This window comes from Ailuropoda melanoleuca, chromosome 4 (assembly GCF_002007445.2).
Source record: "Ailuropoda melanoleuca isolate Jingjing chromosome 4, ASM200744v2, whole genome shotgun sequence".
NCBI classification, from domain to species: domain Eukaryota; kingdom Metazoa; phylum Chordata; class Mammalia; order Carnivora; family Ursidae; genus Ailuropoda; species Ailuropoda melanoleuca.
The window spans coordinates 20,795,494-20,808,394 of record NC_048221.1 but is presented as its reverse complement, the minus strand read 5'-3'; the positions used below and the strand labels follow the sequence as shown (position 1 = coordinate 20,808,394).

Here is a 12,901-nt window from a genome sequence, read left to right as displayed (position 1 = left end):
GATTCCGGCACTCCATTAAAAATCTAGCTAGGAGAGGTTGTGCTTCTGAAGTGGTTTTTTGGCTCAGACGTGTCTAATCCCAGAAGTGAAAGTAGGACGAGCTCCGAAGAAGCCCTGACGGCTCTCTGCATGCTTTCTGTAGCCTTCTCCCGAGGTTTTCCAGAAAAGGGAATGGCCTGGTGTTGTGTCCATTACAGCTTCACGAAGGCATTCGCTTGCTCCTCACTGCGTATGGCTGAAGGGCTGAGACTGGGCTGGGCCTGCTCTGGCACCCGTGCCTGGGCAGGGGTGGCTGCAGAGGCCGGAGCATCGCATGAGAAACCGGAGCCCTCTCTCTGGGCCAGGTTCTCTCTTCACAGCCTGGATGGGGGCCTTTGCCTCCCCTGAAATGCTGCCCTCTACCCCTTCTTCTGGCCAGCGATGGTCCGGCCACTCCAGCAGAGCCTCCAGAGCTGGCCCCACTGGCCTCCCCCCGTCCCCTGGCTCCTCCCTAGGTCTCCCACTTTGGAGAGGCATGTGTGGCTCCCTGAGGGCCCATTGCATGGGTTCTGCCTGTCCCCGAGGATACAGATCCATCCCTGGGGCTGGTCCTCCACCCTTCCTCTAGTCCTTTTTGAAACATTCTGGAGCCTCTCTAGGGCCTTCATGTGCCCTAGCGTGAACTGTTGTATTTCTCCATTTCTCAAGCACAGTGACTGATGGGGTCACAGATGGACCTTTGTCATGGCCCCAAGGCCCAGCCCCTCCCTCCTGCCTCTCTACCTGCTTTCCTTCGCTCTCCCCAGTGAAGCTGTTTGGGCTACCCCATAGAGACAGAATCATGATCCCTCCAGTCGGAATTCTGCTTTCAGGGCTGAGGGCAGCAGGAGCAGCCGGGGAGGCCGGCTTGGGGTAGCAGACCAGCAAAGAGGAAGTTTGCTCCCTTCGTAGTCACAAACATCAGGCAGCCCACGGATGGAGCAAAGGATGGATAGCGCCACAGTCACTGGAAAAATCAACAACGGATAATAATAGCAGTCTTGCTTCATACAGCTCTACCAGTGGACAAAAAGAGCTAGCTTTCTGAGCCCTAGCAGTGAACACTTACTAACTTTAGTCTCCTTAATTATATCCTAGAATCTCCTGAAAGAAGCACCACTCTGGTATCTCCAAATTAGGAATTCTGTGATTTTTGTCTAAAACACCCGCATGTGTGTCTGTTCGGGCTGAAGTGATTCTTGGTGCTTTGGGGGCTCATGAAGTGGATTTAGAGCCAGGGTTCTGGTGTGGGCCGGGGGGCCTGAGGGCTCCCGGGAGCTGTGGGCGTGGGGCGGGGCCATGGGCTCGGATCCTGGCGTCCGGGCCCCGCGTGACTGCGCACCCACTGTCCCTGCAGGAGACCCTCTGCAGTGCGGAGCCTGGGTTGGGCAGTGTGCTCTTTACATCGTGATCATGATTTTTGAAAAGTCTGTCGTCTTCATCGTCCTCCTCATACTTCAGTGGAAAAAGGTTTGCCTCTTGTCCCTTCTTTAGCAGCTCCTTGGGACGCCAAGCAAGACGGTACTTGTTCCCCTACCACCCACACGCCCCAACCTTATTGGGAAAGCAAATTTGTTCTTTCTTTTCCTCCTTTTTTTTCCAACTGCACAAATGCAGTCTGGATTGTGTGCTGTGGCAGCCTGTCTAGAGCAGGAACTTGTTTTTTCACTTAGCATCCATCTACTTGAACTGTGCAAATGTCTGCCCTCCATTAAGCTTTGGGAGAGCAAAGCCAGTGGAGATAAGAGTCCCTGCCCTCGGGCTGCTTACTGGCTGATACAGTCTTTAGGCCTCAGGACTGTAACTGTTGGGAGGGTGTTCTCTACATTTGCACATTCCCTCACACACCTCTCTTGGCAAGTGGTTTCGTCAAGCCTTTGGGTGCCACAGGAAGCAGCTGGTTACACACTGTTCCCAGGGTTCCCTTGGCCCTGTCCTTTGGCCCCTACGTACTGTGTAGATAAGCCTCTACTGCCCAATTCCCCCGCGTGGCCGTGTGAAACCAGCCAAAGAGCCTTTGAGTAGCTCAGAACTTGGCCTTCCTCTGGTTTGGTTTGGTTTTTTTTTTTAAAGATTGTATTGATTTATTTGAGACAGAGTATGCAAGCACAAGGAGGGGGGCAGAGGGAGAGAGACAAGCAGACTCCCTGCTGAGCAGGGAGCCAGGTTGGGCTCGATCCCAGGACCCTGAGATCATGACCTGAGCCGAAGGCAGATACTTAACCTGCTGAACCACCCAGGTGCCCCTCCTTTGGTTTTATTTGTATCTGAGTTTTATTTTTCAAGAAAATAAACCAAGGCTTTTCAGAGCTGTTGTCCTTCAGGAGGTGGTTGGGGTGCAGGATTTCTGTTAGAAGGTGGCCTGGCGCCTCGTTGCTAGTGTCTGTAGTGAGCCTCCACCGACCTCATTCCCTCCAATTCCCCGAAGCCCCGCCATCCCCATCCTCCGTGCTTCCCGGTGGGTGGGCCCTGCTCTGCTCAGTGTTGTAAGCCCACTGTACTTCCCAAGTCCACAGCACTGGAAAAGCTGCTAAAGCCCTAACTGCTCCAGGCACTCTCCCGGAGGTCTGTCCCTTGTTAGCGGTCACACCTGGGGACTGCCCGTGCAGCCCTGGGCGTGAGGCGCTGTTCCCCTCAGCGTTCTGGGGGAGTGTCGTCTAAGCTAAGCCGCCCTGCTTAGGGCCCCATGGGTGATGTGTGCTGCTGCCCCCCTACCCCCAGGCGCCTTCTCTGTGGTCTCTCCCTACCTCACGGAGTCTGCTTCTCTTTACAGGTGGCCCTATTGAATCCTATTGAAAACCCAGACCTGAAACTGGCCATCGTCATGCTGATCGTCCCCTTCTTTGTCAATGTCAGTGCCATGTTGCATTTTACCCCCATGTGCTCTCTGCCTTCCAGTGTCCTGTTCACAGTTCTGAGTCTGACAGACAAAGCCCCTTACAGCCCCCAGGCCCCTCCCCACTCCAGACCTGGAAGTGGCAGGATTGCTTCCTCAGCGGGCAGATCCCTACTCCAGGCTCCCCATGCAAGAGGGGAGGTCCTGGGAACTTTGTCTTGCCCACCCTGCCAGGGGACCTCCCACGGAGGAGGCCCTCCCATGCACAGCCAGCAATTTCTAGATCAGGATTTTAGGAATTCACCCCTGTCTTATCCCTGACCCCAGAGGTCCAAGAGAAACTCATGAGCACACTGGCTAGAAGTTAGGAAATAGAAGGAACATGAAAGTCTCCTGGGGCTAACGGTTGTGGCAGAGTGGGTGGGCCAGCCTCTCAGCCTGGGGCAGGAGCCCCAAAGCAGAGCCCAGAAACCTTGCCAGCGACTAAGGCCAAAGCCCAAAGAGGGCCAGGATTTTCTTGCTGGTTCTCTGATAAGAAGGTGGAGGCACGGGACATGGAGGGTGGAAATCTCTTTGTAAGCTTGTGAGAGAGCAGGGGGACTGGAGGAGGTTTTTCTTCCCCTCGTTCTGGATCTCACAATCTGGAGCGGGTGGGAAGGATGGCGATGGGGTCGGCTCTGCTTTGACAGCTGGCTTATCCCAGAGTAACATGCATGTTTCCTCCCCGCAGGCTTTGATGTTTTGGGTAGTGGACAATTTCCTCATGAGAAAGGGGAGGACGAAAGCTAAACTAGAAGAAAGGGGAGCCAACCAGGACTCAAGGAACGGGAGCAAGGTTCGCTACCGAAGGGCCGCGTCCCACGAGGAGTCAGAGTCTGAGGTAGGGCCGAGCCCTCGCACCGCGCCCCGTCCCGAGGAGGTCTCCGGCCTCTGTTTGCATCTGGTCTTCTCAGCACCGGCCAGGGGGAGGAAGAAGAGACTGGTAGCTTCCATTCAGGAGGGACGCATGTGGCAGCCCCTGGCCTGCCCACAGCAGGGAGGTGGAGCACTGGGTGGGTTGGTGCAGCTCGCCTCCGATAGCCCGGACCTCCGCCGGTGGAGGAAGACAGGGAAGGGAGGGGCTGCCTTGTTCTGGGGAAGCTGGCAAGGACTGTCATGGGCCTGATCGTTGACTGTAAGCGTTAAGGTGTTTCAGTCCCTGCCCACCACGACAGAGCAGCAGAAGTGTTGGCTAAGCCCACTAGACACTTCGAAAACATAAGGGTAGCCAGACCTTCTGGGGAACCGCCCCTCCCCTTACTGTCAGGTGTCCTGAGTTCAAAGGTTTGGACTTCGGGAAGACTGGTGGTCACAAATAGGAGCATGGAGGCCAAGTGGCACTCCTGAGGAGCCCGCACCTCTGCGTGCTGCGAAGCAAGGCCAGGGCTGCCTCCTGAGCGGCCTCGTCTGCTTTCTCGGTGTGCCCAGCTCCGCAGTGAGGGTGGGGCTGCAGAAATGGCGGAGGTAATGTCTTCCCCGGAGACCTTCAGGCTGGATGAGGTGAAGGTGAGCGTCTGGATAGCTCCTTCTAACACGGTGTGATCCTTCTGACACTGAGGCGTTCACAAAGCCCTGTGAGGACCCTGGAGCGTCTGTGTAACTCCTGGGGGCATCCCGGAGGGAGTTCTGAAAGCTGAGTAGAAGAGCAGGAAAGAGGGCAAGCTCATATCTTCTCTAGGTGTCCCTAGGATCTGGCACGGGGCCTGTCCTGTCCCGAGAGCCTGGCGGACGTTAGATAAATGACAACACTGTAGGCAGAAGCAACCACTCGGGAGCAGTCGTGGTCACGTGAGGTGGCCTCTGGGTCACGTGAAACCCCTCCTGGCCAGAGCAGCATGTGTCCTGTAGGGTAGGACGGAATGACATGGAACGAGGTACCGGCAAAGGTCTCAGCCAGGTGGGCAAGGTGCTTTGTGATGGGGGCACCTGGACGGGCGGTAGGGAGCCAGAGAGAAGGTCTAATCAGGGACCCCCTGAAGGGAGTGGTCCAGGGAGGGGTGAGGCAGCTGTCCTGCCCCTGGGAGAGAAAGAGCTCATGGTGCACTGTCCCTGTGCTTCCCCAGTGCCCAGAGGTCTGAGGAGCCAGTAAGCAGCGTGGCAGGTCGGCAGGAAGTGACTGCTGGCCTGGATGCCCTTGCTCCATGGCCGAGTCCTTCCAGACGCTCAGAAAAGTGCAGGGCTCCCATTTGTCTTCTCAAGTTGCAGAGTTGGTTCACAGCAGCTGCTCTGAACGCGGCCTGCCTCGTGTGTGCTCCACAGAGGTCCGCTTTTCCTTTTGAAAGGGACTTTTGAGTTTGCATTTGCTGTCTGTAGGGCACTTTCCAGGACCTGGGACGCCCTGTGTCCAGATTGGGCGTTTTTGCCAGGATGACCTTAGGGTGGGGGTCCTTACTGAGTCTGCTCTGGCTGGGGCTCCATCCCAGCTAGAGGTTGGCTGGAGAAGGGGGGGAGCGCTACAGAGGGGCAGGCATGTCCACACGGCGCTGGCTTCAAGAGCCCATGAATACACCAGGAGTAAGGGACGTCTGGGGTGATCTCGCTTCGTAAAGGGGCCTCCCCATCGCCCTCTCTTGAAGAAACACAAGACTCCGGGCCTTCTGGAGGGGTTAGCACGCTGCTGCGGGGGTGCAGGGAGGGCAGAGGTAGAAGGCCCCGCTGCTGGTGACTCAGGCCTTGCCTCTCCACCACCACAGATCCTGATCTCGGCCGACGACGAGATGGAGGAGTCTGACGTGGAGGAGGACCTGCGCCGACTGACCCCCCTGAAGCCTGCGAAGAAGCAGCAGCACCGCTTCGGGCTGCCCGTCTGACGCGCTCCTGTGCTGGGGGCCGGCGTGGGGCCTCAGGTCAGCAGATGGTCGCTGCACCGTGTCCCTCCTCCCCTCCTCTCTGCCCCCCCTCTTCTACCTCCACTCCTCTCGCTGTCTCTGCCCGCTCCCAGACTGCTGGGACTTGCCAGCGGGAGGCTGGGCCGGCGCCGAGGGGCTCCAGGCAGCCGGAGGTCCCCACTCAGTTGCACTACAAACACTGACCAAATATGCAAGCGAGGCGTTTCGTGTGTCTGTCATTGTCCCAAACGGTGTTGCGAGGGACCCAGAAGCCCCGTTCTATGTCTGGCTGGGTGGCATTGAGGAGGAAAACGGATGCACACACAGACTGGATAGAGCCTTTCCCCAAGGCTCCTGGAGCATGAGGACCTAACACGTTTTGGGCTGAAAGTCACTCATTGACCAAGTTGGAACCACAATGCTTTCTTACTCCAAATGGCTTTGTAACTACTGATTTCTAAAGCCGGTTTTATGAGCTGTCACAGTGTTAATGTTTTTTGAGTATGTGTTTATTTCCTATGGGACTAATGGGCAAAACATAGATTTTTAAGTCTTCCGTATGCTGTTGACTTTTATATTTTTAAGTTATATTTTCATACTATTGTATTTAAAAACTTTTTAAGCCCCAAAGAAATGGATTTGTCTGCCTTTCGTGGGATGTGAACTAGCGGGAAGAAGAAGTCGGGAGTTTTTTATTTGGGATATTTTTAGGTAGTCTGCGATGAATGAGGTAAATGGTCCTGGCAGGAAGGGAGAGGAGCCCTTGTCTGAAAGGAACAAACCCAGTGGCTCTGTAGAGGCCGGGCCTGAGCGGGAGGCAGCTGGTCCAAAGGCCAGTCCGGGGCCCGGGGCAAGTGGGTCCAGCTGCTTGGCTTTCTGCTGACAGGTTAGAAGTCTTAGTTAAACGTGACTGAGAGAAGAGCCTGGAGGTCTGTGTCCAGAGAAACTGAGACCATGAGGCCACCCCTTTGTGTTCCCTGCCTCTCTTTGGTCTCCACATCTGAAGTTTAAAATTCAATCTGGGCCTCCTCGCCTCCCGGTGCAAGGTGGAGCCTTCAGAACCAGCTGCTGGACCAGTCCGAGGAGCCTTCTCTCAGGCTGTCCTGTGTCTGTCGTTTTGGTGTTGTCCCCCTTTTTTGCACAAGAGTCTGAGGAATGCCTTCCTGACCCGGTGATCCTGTTTCTCACAGCGTCCAAAGCAGCAGGGCAGCTGGAGATGGGGCAGGTCAAGGTGCAAGAGCTCGCGTGTGCATCCACAGGCCGGGGAGAGGCTTCGAAGCCCCCAGTCCCCTCCCTGGGGAGTGGCCCTCACCCTGCTGTGGGAGCAGCACGGTGGGGCAGCAGGCATTTTGTCATGGCCCAGACGCAGCCACAGAAGTTAGGGAACAAAATACTGCACCGCTAAGGTATAAGCTAGAAGTGAGACAGGTGCAGGGAGGCCACCTGGCCCAGAACCTTCCTTTTAGACCTACATACAAACGTGCTGCCCTTAAGTAGATTGGGTCCAAATTGTGGCATGGGAGCCAAGCTGCTAAGCTCTGGGCCTGCCTTCCGTCTCACAGTTGTACTCGTCTTCCCCTGGGAGTCTGGAACCAGAGGGCTCAAAGGAGCCAGGCCCTGTCGCTACCCTGGGTGGCTACTCTGTGAGTGCGGGTGTCTGCAGCAGGAGGTGAGGCTGCATGCAAGACCAGAGGCTGTGACCTCTTCTGCCCTCATTTTGGCTCTTCACCCCCACCCGTCCCCCGGCTGTAGTGGGGTGTCTCCCCTGGAGAACCAGTGCTGGGGAAGACCAGAGCTGATGTTGTGCCTGCTAATGTCAGCCTCTCGTGACGTTGCTGGCTCTCCCTGCTTTTCCCTCCTGTCCATGTTGTATGAACAGCCTATGCCTGCCTGTTTCCTGCACCTTCCTGAGCTCAGAATCAGAGCTGTCCTTTCAGTCTTCAGCTCCAGGCACAGTGGGTGGAGGAGCCACAGTCCCTGGAAGGTGAAAAGTAGGACTTAANTCCATGTTGTATGAACAGCCTATGCCTGCCTGTTTCCTGCACCTTCCTGAGCTCAGAATCAGAGCTGTGCTTTCAGTCTTCAGCTCCAGGCACAGTGGGTGGAGGAGCCACAGTCCCTGGAAGGTGAAAAGTAGGACTTAAATAGGCCTCAGACAATCTGCTCATCTCAAGGCCTGTCCCGGTGCCTGCTGGGCACTGGGATTGGGGAGCAAAGCGGTGGCTAACGAGGGGTGGTTTTTCCTTGTATCCCGGATTTCAATAAGGGCTTTAGTCTCTGAGCCGCAGTCGTAGAGCTGGCTGACCTGGGGATGGGTGTCTAATCGTAGAGAGCTTGTGGTGTGTGGGACTGGACAGCGTGGCCTCGCCGGTGTGGCCTTCCCTGCCCTTCGTGTGTGTGTGTGTGTGTGTGTGTGTGTGTGTGCGCCCGCGCGGTTTGTATCCCCTGGAGTGTTCCTGCAGTCACTAGGGGGTTCTCTGTGGTGCGTTGTCCCAAGAGCCCAGATGCAGAGGGCCATGGTCAGAAGCTCCTGCTGAGCTGTCCTCCCTCCCTGGGGCGCGTCTCCTCACCCCCGCCCCGAGGTGCCTTACGAGGTGCAGCTCTTTACCTGGCCACATGGCAAGTGTCACAGTGCTTGAGAAACCATGGGACACCAACTGGCTATTGTGTGCTGTCCATCAGATCTGTGCAGATGTGGACCTTGGCCAAGCCACCCGTGATGGAAGCTTGTAAGTCAGGGTCACGAGCAAGTTTTTTGTACCTAATGGAAATAACCTGATGAGGTAAAACTGTCATGTCGGAATGGCAGGAATCATTGTTGGCCTTATTTCCTTCTGTCAGTGGGGTGTTGACAATGGCAAGGGGGAATGTTGGTGAGATCTGGGCGGCAGTGGCTTCTTGGTCTGCTCAGAAGACCTTTGAGGTAAAGGCGGGTATCCCATCAGTTAACCCTCAGGCACGCTGGTGGCCTCCTGCCTCAAGCTTTAATTCATGCCCCTCCTAGCAACAGAGAGTCCGAGGCGAATGTTGACCTGTCATGCCTTTAAAGAGAAAACCTATAAAGGCTCAAATCCTAGGCAATCTAGTCCTGTAGCCTGCAGCCCAGAGTCCCTATCAGAAGGATGCCCAGGAGCCCACTCTGCCCTCCAGACAACAACTCACTGGCCTTTTTGCAGCCAGGCCAGCATAGACGGCTCTGGGAACTTCTCACTGGCCAAAGCAGCCCCTTTGTAGGATGTAGGGCTGGCTTTTAGAAGTTGCACACACTTCCGACCAGGAGTGGAGAGCTCTCGGTTTTACCCTGTGAAAACACTGGCAGCTCTGAAGGGCTTTGCTCTCAGGGAGGGACTTCTGGTCCAATGGCCGTCAGCACTTTGAGCTCCTGGCTAGGTGGGTGGGTTGGTCCCATTTGATCTCTCTTTTCGTGATGTTTATTCGAACTCAGAACTCTCTGAGCAAACCATGGCCTATTTCCACTGCCCTTCCGGTGGCGGTGTTTCATCAGTGGTGTTAAGATTCACAGAAACACGTTTTTGAAATGAAAGGGAAGACGATATACTTACATTGTAAAATGGTTTACAATAAAGTTTCACATCTTAACAGTTTTGTTTTTTTTTTAAAAGAAACCGTCACTTGTGGTTGTTGGTTGTGTGTTCTTTGGAGTTGAGACAGTTTAGTAGGGTCAAGAAAATGTCCCCAGTGAGTTGGAGGATTCCCCCTGGGGCGCCTGGGTGGCTCGGTCAGTGAAGCATCTGCCTTTGGCTCAGGTCGTGGTCCCAGAGTCCTGGGATCGAGCTCCACGTTGGGCTCCCTTCTCTGCTGGGAGCCTGCTTCTCCCTCTCCCTCTGCCCCCCGCCCCCACTCGTGCTCTCTCCCTGTCTCAAATATATAGTCTTTAAAAAAAAAAACAAACAAGAGGAAGACAGACGACTCCCCCAGGAAACCAAGTGTGAATGAACCTGCGTCACCCCGGCACGGACGCAGGAGCCGGACTCTGCCAAGGGAGGGACCAAGCGCGCTCTCGTCTCTTCCACTTCCCTGCTGATGCCAGTAAAAGGTACTTTACCTCCCCTGAGGACCAAGTGGTGCCGGGGGATGGGAGGTGTGAGCAGTAAACAGTCCACATCCTTGTCCGTGAGGCCACGGGACTGGAAGGCAGGTGCCTCCCTGGGCAGAGCCAGCCGTGGGGGCAGTGCCAAAGCACCTCCCCCCCAGGCCAGGCTGTTCGCAGGCCTGGGTTCGTGCCCCTGGCTGTCAGAAGGCATTCCTCATGTCAGCACTTGTCTCAGATGGAGCCTGGCAGTCCTCACATTGGCCTGCTGGGGCTTGGGGTGGGATTGGAGATGTGACAGCAATGGAGTGGCATTCAGGATAACCAAATGTCAGTGCCTGGTGGGGTTCCGTCTGCTTGGAGCCTCCAAGGATAAAAGTCTCCATCACAAACCGACAAGGAGTTCGGGTGTGGCTGACACCCCCTCCCCATCCACTCCCCACACTCACCCCAGGTGAAGAGTCCTGCCATGTGCCTCGAGGGTCTCCCCTTCAAGGATAGGAGATTAGGAGCTGGCAGAGAGCCAAGTGACCTTCAGGGAGACCTTGGATCTGTTCCTCTCTCCACAGCTCATACCTGGAATGGGCTCAGATGTCACCCACCCTCTTTGAGCAACCTAAATGTCTTCAGGCCAGGCACCTTTGGGTGACCTCATCCAGTCAGAGGCTCTGTGCCCTTCCCTGCCTGCACTCACCAGTGCCCTTATCAGAAAAAGAGTTTCTTCCTGCTCCTTCCTGGGCACTTTACCCCCTGCCTCTTTGTTCCTTTGGTGAACTTGCCCTGGGAGCCAGACAGAGGACGGGCGCAACAGCAAACAGAGTGGCTCCCTGGGCTTCCCTCAGCGATGGTTGCTCCCCCGTGAACCATGGGGGGCTGTGCACACTGCGGGCACATGCTCCCGAGTGTCAGACGCGGGAAGCTTCTGTTCTGCTGCCGTGCAGGGATGGAAAATCTCTTTCCTCTGGAATCCAGGGAGAGAAGGAAAAACAAGCTCAGAACAGCCCAGCCTGGCGCAGGGCCCTTGCTCCCCTCAGGGACACCCACTGCGTGGGGATGGACTGTCCCAGCTGGACGGCTCAGGCTGCCACACACATTCTGGGATCTGCGTTCCTCAGCACACCCGTTGCTCGCTGCCAGGCCCGGCCCCTCCCACCCTAGAGCAGCTGTTTCCGAGGGCACAGGGTCTCCCCCACCACCTGCGCTCACCAGGGCCGCAGCCCCCCGGCAGCAGGGCTCAGCCAAACCCTCTCATCTCCAAGAATAAACTCTGAACTAGAGGCTGTGTGGACCTGAATCATCGGGAAGCCCGGCAAGGAAGGGAGTGGCTTTCCGGGATAGGCAAGGGGACTATATAATCGCCAGAGGGCTGGCGCGGCTCTGATCTCTTCCACCGGTTTCTGCCTCTGCCGGAGGAGTGCGTTGGCAGCAGCTCTCGTACAGGACCCACCATGTCCCAGGTAGAAGGGTCCAGCCCAGGCTGTGTGGGGCGCGGGCGGGAATGGGAACCTGGACACTGTCGTCTCTGACCGTTGTGTCCTGAGCTGAACTCCAGGCATAAACGGGTCTCTGCAGCCCCTGAAAGTCCAGGGCCCAGGGAGGGCAACCCCGGGCCCCAGCTTGCCAACAAACCCCTATTTATCTTGGGTTTGGTGGTATTCCCTGCTTTGTCTGGAGAGTAGAGACAGCATGACAACATGCAGGGTACTTCTGTGTGTGAAGAAGCTGACCACATGACCCGTTTGCAGCCGTGTGTATGTGTGTGTACACACACACGTGAGGCTGGGTCTGTCGGTGTGCAACTCTGCCCTGGCATCTCCCCAGCAGGACAGGGCTCTGTGCAGGGGGTGTAGCGTCTCGCCCCAGGAGCCCAGCCCAGACTCGGGGACCAGGGATTCCCCGCACCTGTCCCCAGGGCTTAGGAAGGAGTGAGGCCTCAGACTCGTGGGCGCCTGGGGTTGACAGGATAAACACTGAGTGTGAACATCCCTAGTCCTGAAGGGAGAGAGAGTAACTGGCAAAGTGAAGGATTCTCCTTGCTTCCTGCTCCACGGGTGGGTGCTCCCTGCAGACTGACTTCACGGGTATCTGCTTCTTTTACCTCATTCTCACCCCCAAAACACACAAATGCAGGCAGTTGCGGGGAGAGAAAGGCAATCCCTAAGGGACCCACCCAGTCAGCAGGTCTTAGAATTCATCCCTTGAAACTCCACCTCGAAACCAGTCCCTTTCCCCTTTCCCCTTTGTGCCCAGGCCTGAGCCTGGCCAGGCAGACAGACAGTGTGTGGCCACAGGAGCCATAGTCCCCGAGTTCCCAGTCTGTGGGAGAAGGACAGAGAGACTTGGGGGTGGGGGATGGAGTGCAGTTGGGGAGGCTTTCTAGAAGAGGAATGAAGCCTTCAATTGGCTTGAGCTCAGTGACCAGTGAAGAGGGATCTCAGGGCCAATGCACAGAGGTGGGAAGGGGCTTTCAGCCTCAAGGCCTGGGGTTGTAAGATGAGGCTCTGGACTTTCCAAGGCTGGTGCTCAGGAGGCCCCCATCAAGAAGAAGCGCCCCCCAGTGAAGGAGGAAGATCTGAAGGGGGCCCGTGGGAACCTAGCCAAGAACCAGGAGATCAAGTCCAAGACGTACCAGGTCATGCGGGAGTGTGGTGAGTATCCTCTCTGGCGGTGGCAGTGGAGGGCATGGATGGCTGTCGGGGGGGGGCGCAGGGTGAGGGGTCCCAGGGTGGGTTCCTGACAGGCCAGAGCTCCTGAGCTCAGGGGGGCACCCCCCACGAATGCCCCTCCCACACCTCCCCATCCTCCCCGTCCTCCCCACAGAACGAGCTGGCTGCACTGCCCCGTCAGTGTTCAGCGGCAACCGGACCGGCACCGAGACCGTCTTTGAGAAGCCCAAAGCCGGACCTGCCAAGAGTGTCTTTGGCTGAGACATGCGCACCATTCCCCTCACCGCTGCCAACTCCCAGACGCAGGAGCCTTTCCCAAAAACTTTCTTATGCCAGAATGTACCCTCTTACCTGCTGCCTGTGGGACTGCCACCCGCCCCTCACAGCCCTGGCCCCTCAGCCCAGGGACTCTGCACCAGCACCCGGGGAACACCAATAAAGACATGCCCAAGTGGCCCCAGGA

At 56.6% G+C, this 12,901-nt stretch overlaps 2 protein-coding genes across 4 annotated transcripts in view; both read left to right on the top strand.

Annotated features, from left to right (window-relative positions):
- The window catches only part of STIMATE (STIM activating enhancer), a 54,084-nt gene extending 43,158 nt beyond the window's left edge, over window positions 1-10,926 (top strand). For all 3 annotated transcript variants that reach the window (XM_034658460.1, XM_034658461.1, XM_034658462.1), the window contains 5 exons: window positions 1,376-1,488; window positions 2,792-2,869; window positions 3,585-3,734; window positions 5,587-7,705; window positions 7,848-10,926. In XM_034658460.1, the coding sequence (XP_034514351.1) occupies window positions 1,376-1,488; window positions 2,792-2,869; window positions 3,585-3,734; window positions 5,587-5,703 (458 nt within the window). In that variant the 3' untranslated portion in view covers window positions 5,704-7,705; window positions 7,848-10,926. The remainder of the gene's footprint in view (window positions 1-1,375; window positions 1,489-2,791; window positions 2,870-3,584; window positions 3,735-5,586; window positions 7,706-7,847) is intronic.
- A 156-nt stretch (window positions 10,927-11,082) lies between these two features.
- On the top strand, window positions 11,083-12,901 carry MUSTN1 (musculoskeletal, embryonic nuclear protein 1). The gene is made up of 3 exons (XM_011224619.3): window positions 11,083-11,229; window positions 12,288-12,420; window positions 12,593-12,901. Exons 1-3 carry the CDS (start codon window positions 11,221-11,223, stop codon window positions 12,697-12,699), a joined length of 249 nt encoding a protein of 82 aa, XP_011222921.1. The 5' UTR covers window positions 11,083-11,220; the 3' UTR covers window positions 12,700-12,901.

Bases quoted from the DNA above. Each gene is read 5' to 3' on its own strand.
- MUSTN1 (XM_011224619.3), top strand. The intron at 12,421-12,592 runs GTGAGTATCCTC...TCCTCCCCACAG, and splicing joins CCAGGTCATGCGGGAGTGTG to AACGAGCTGGCTGCACTGCC.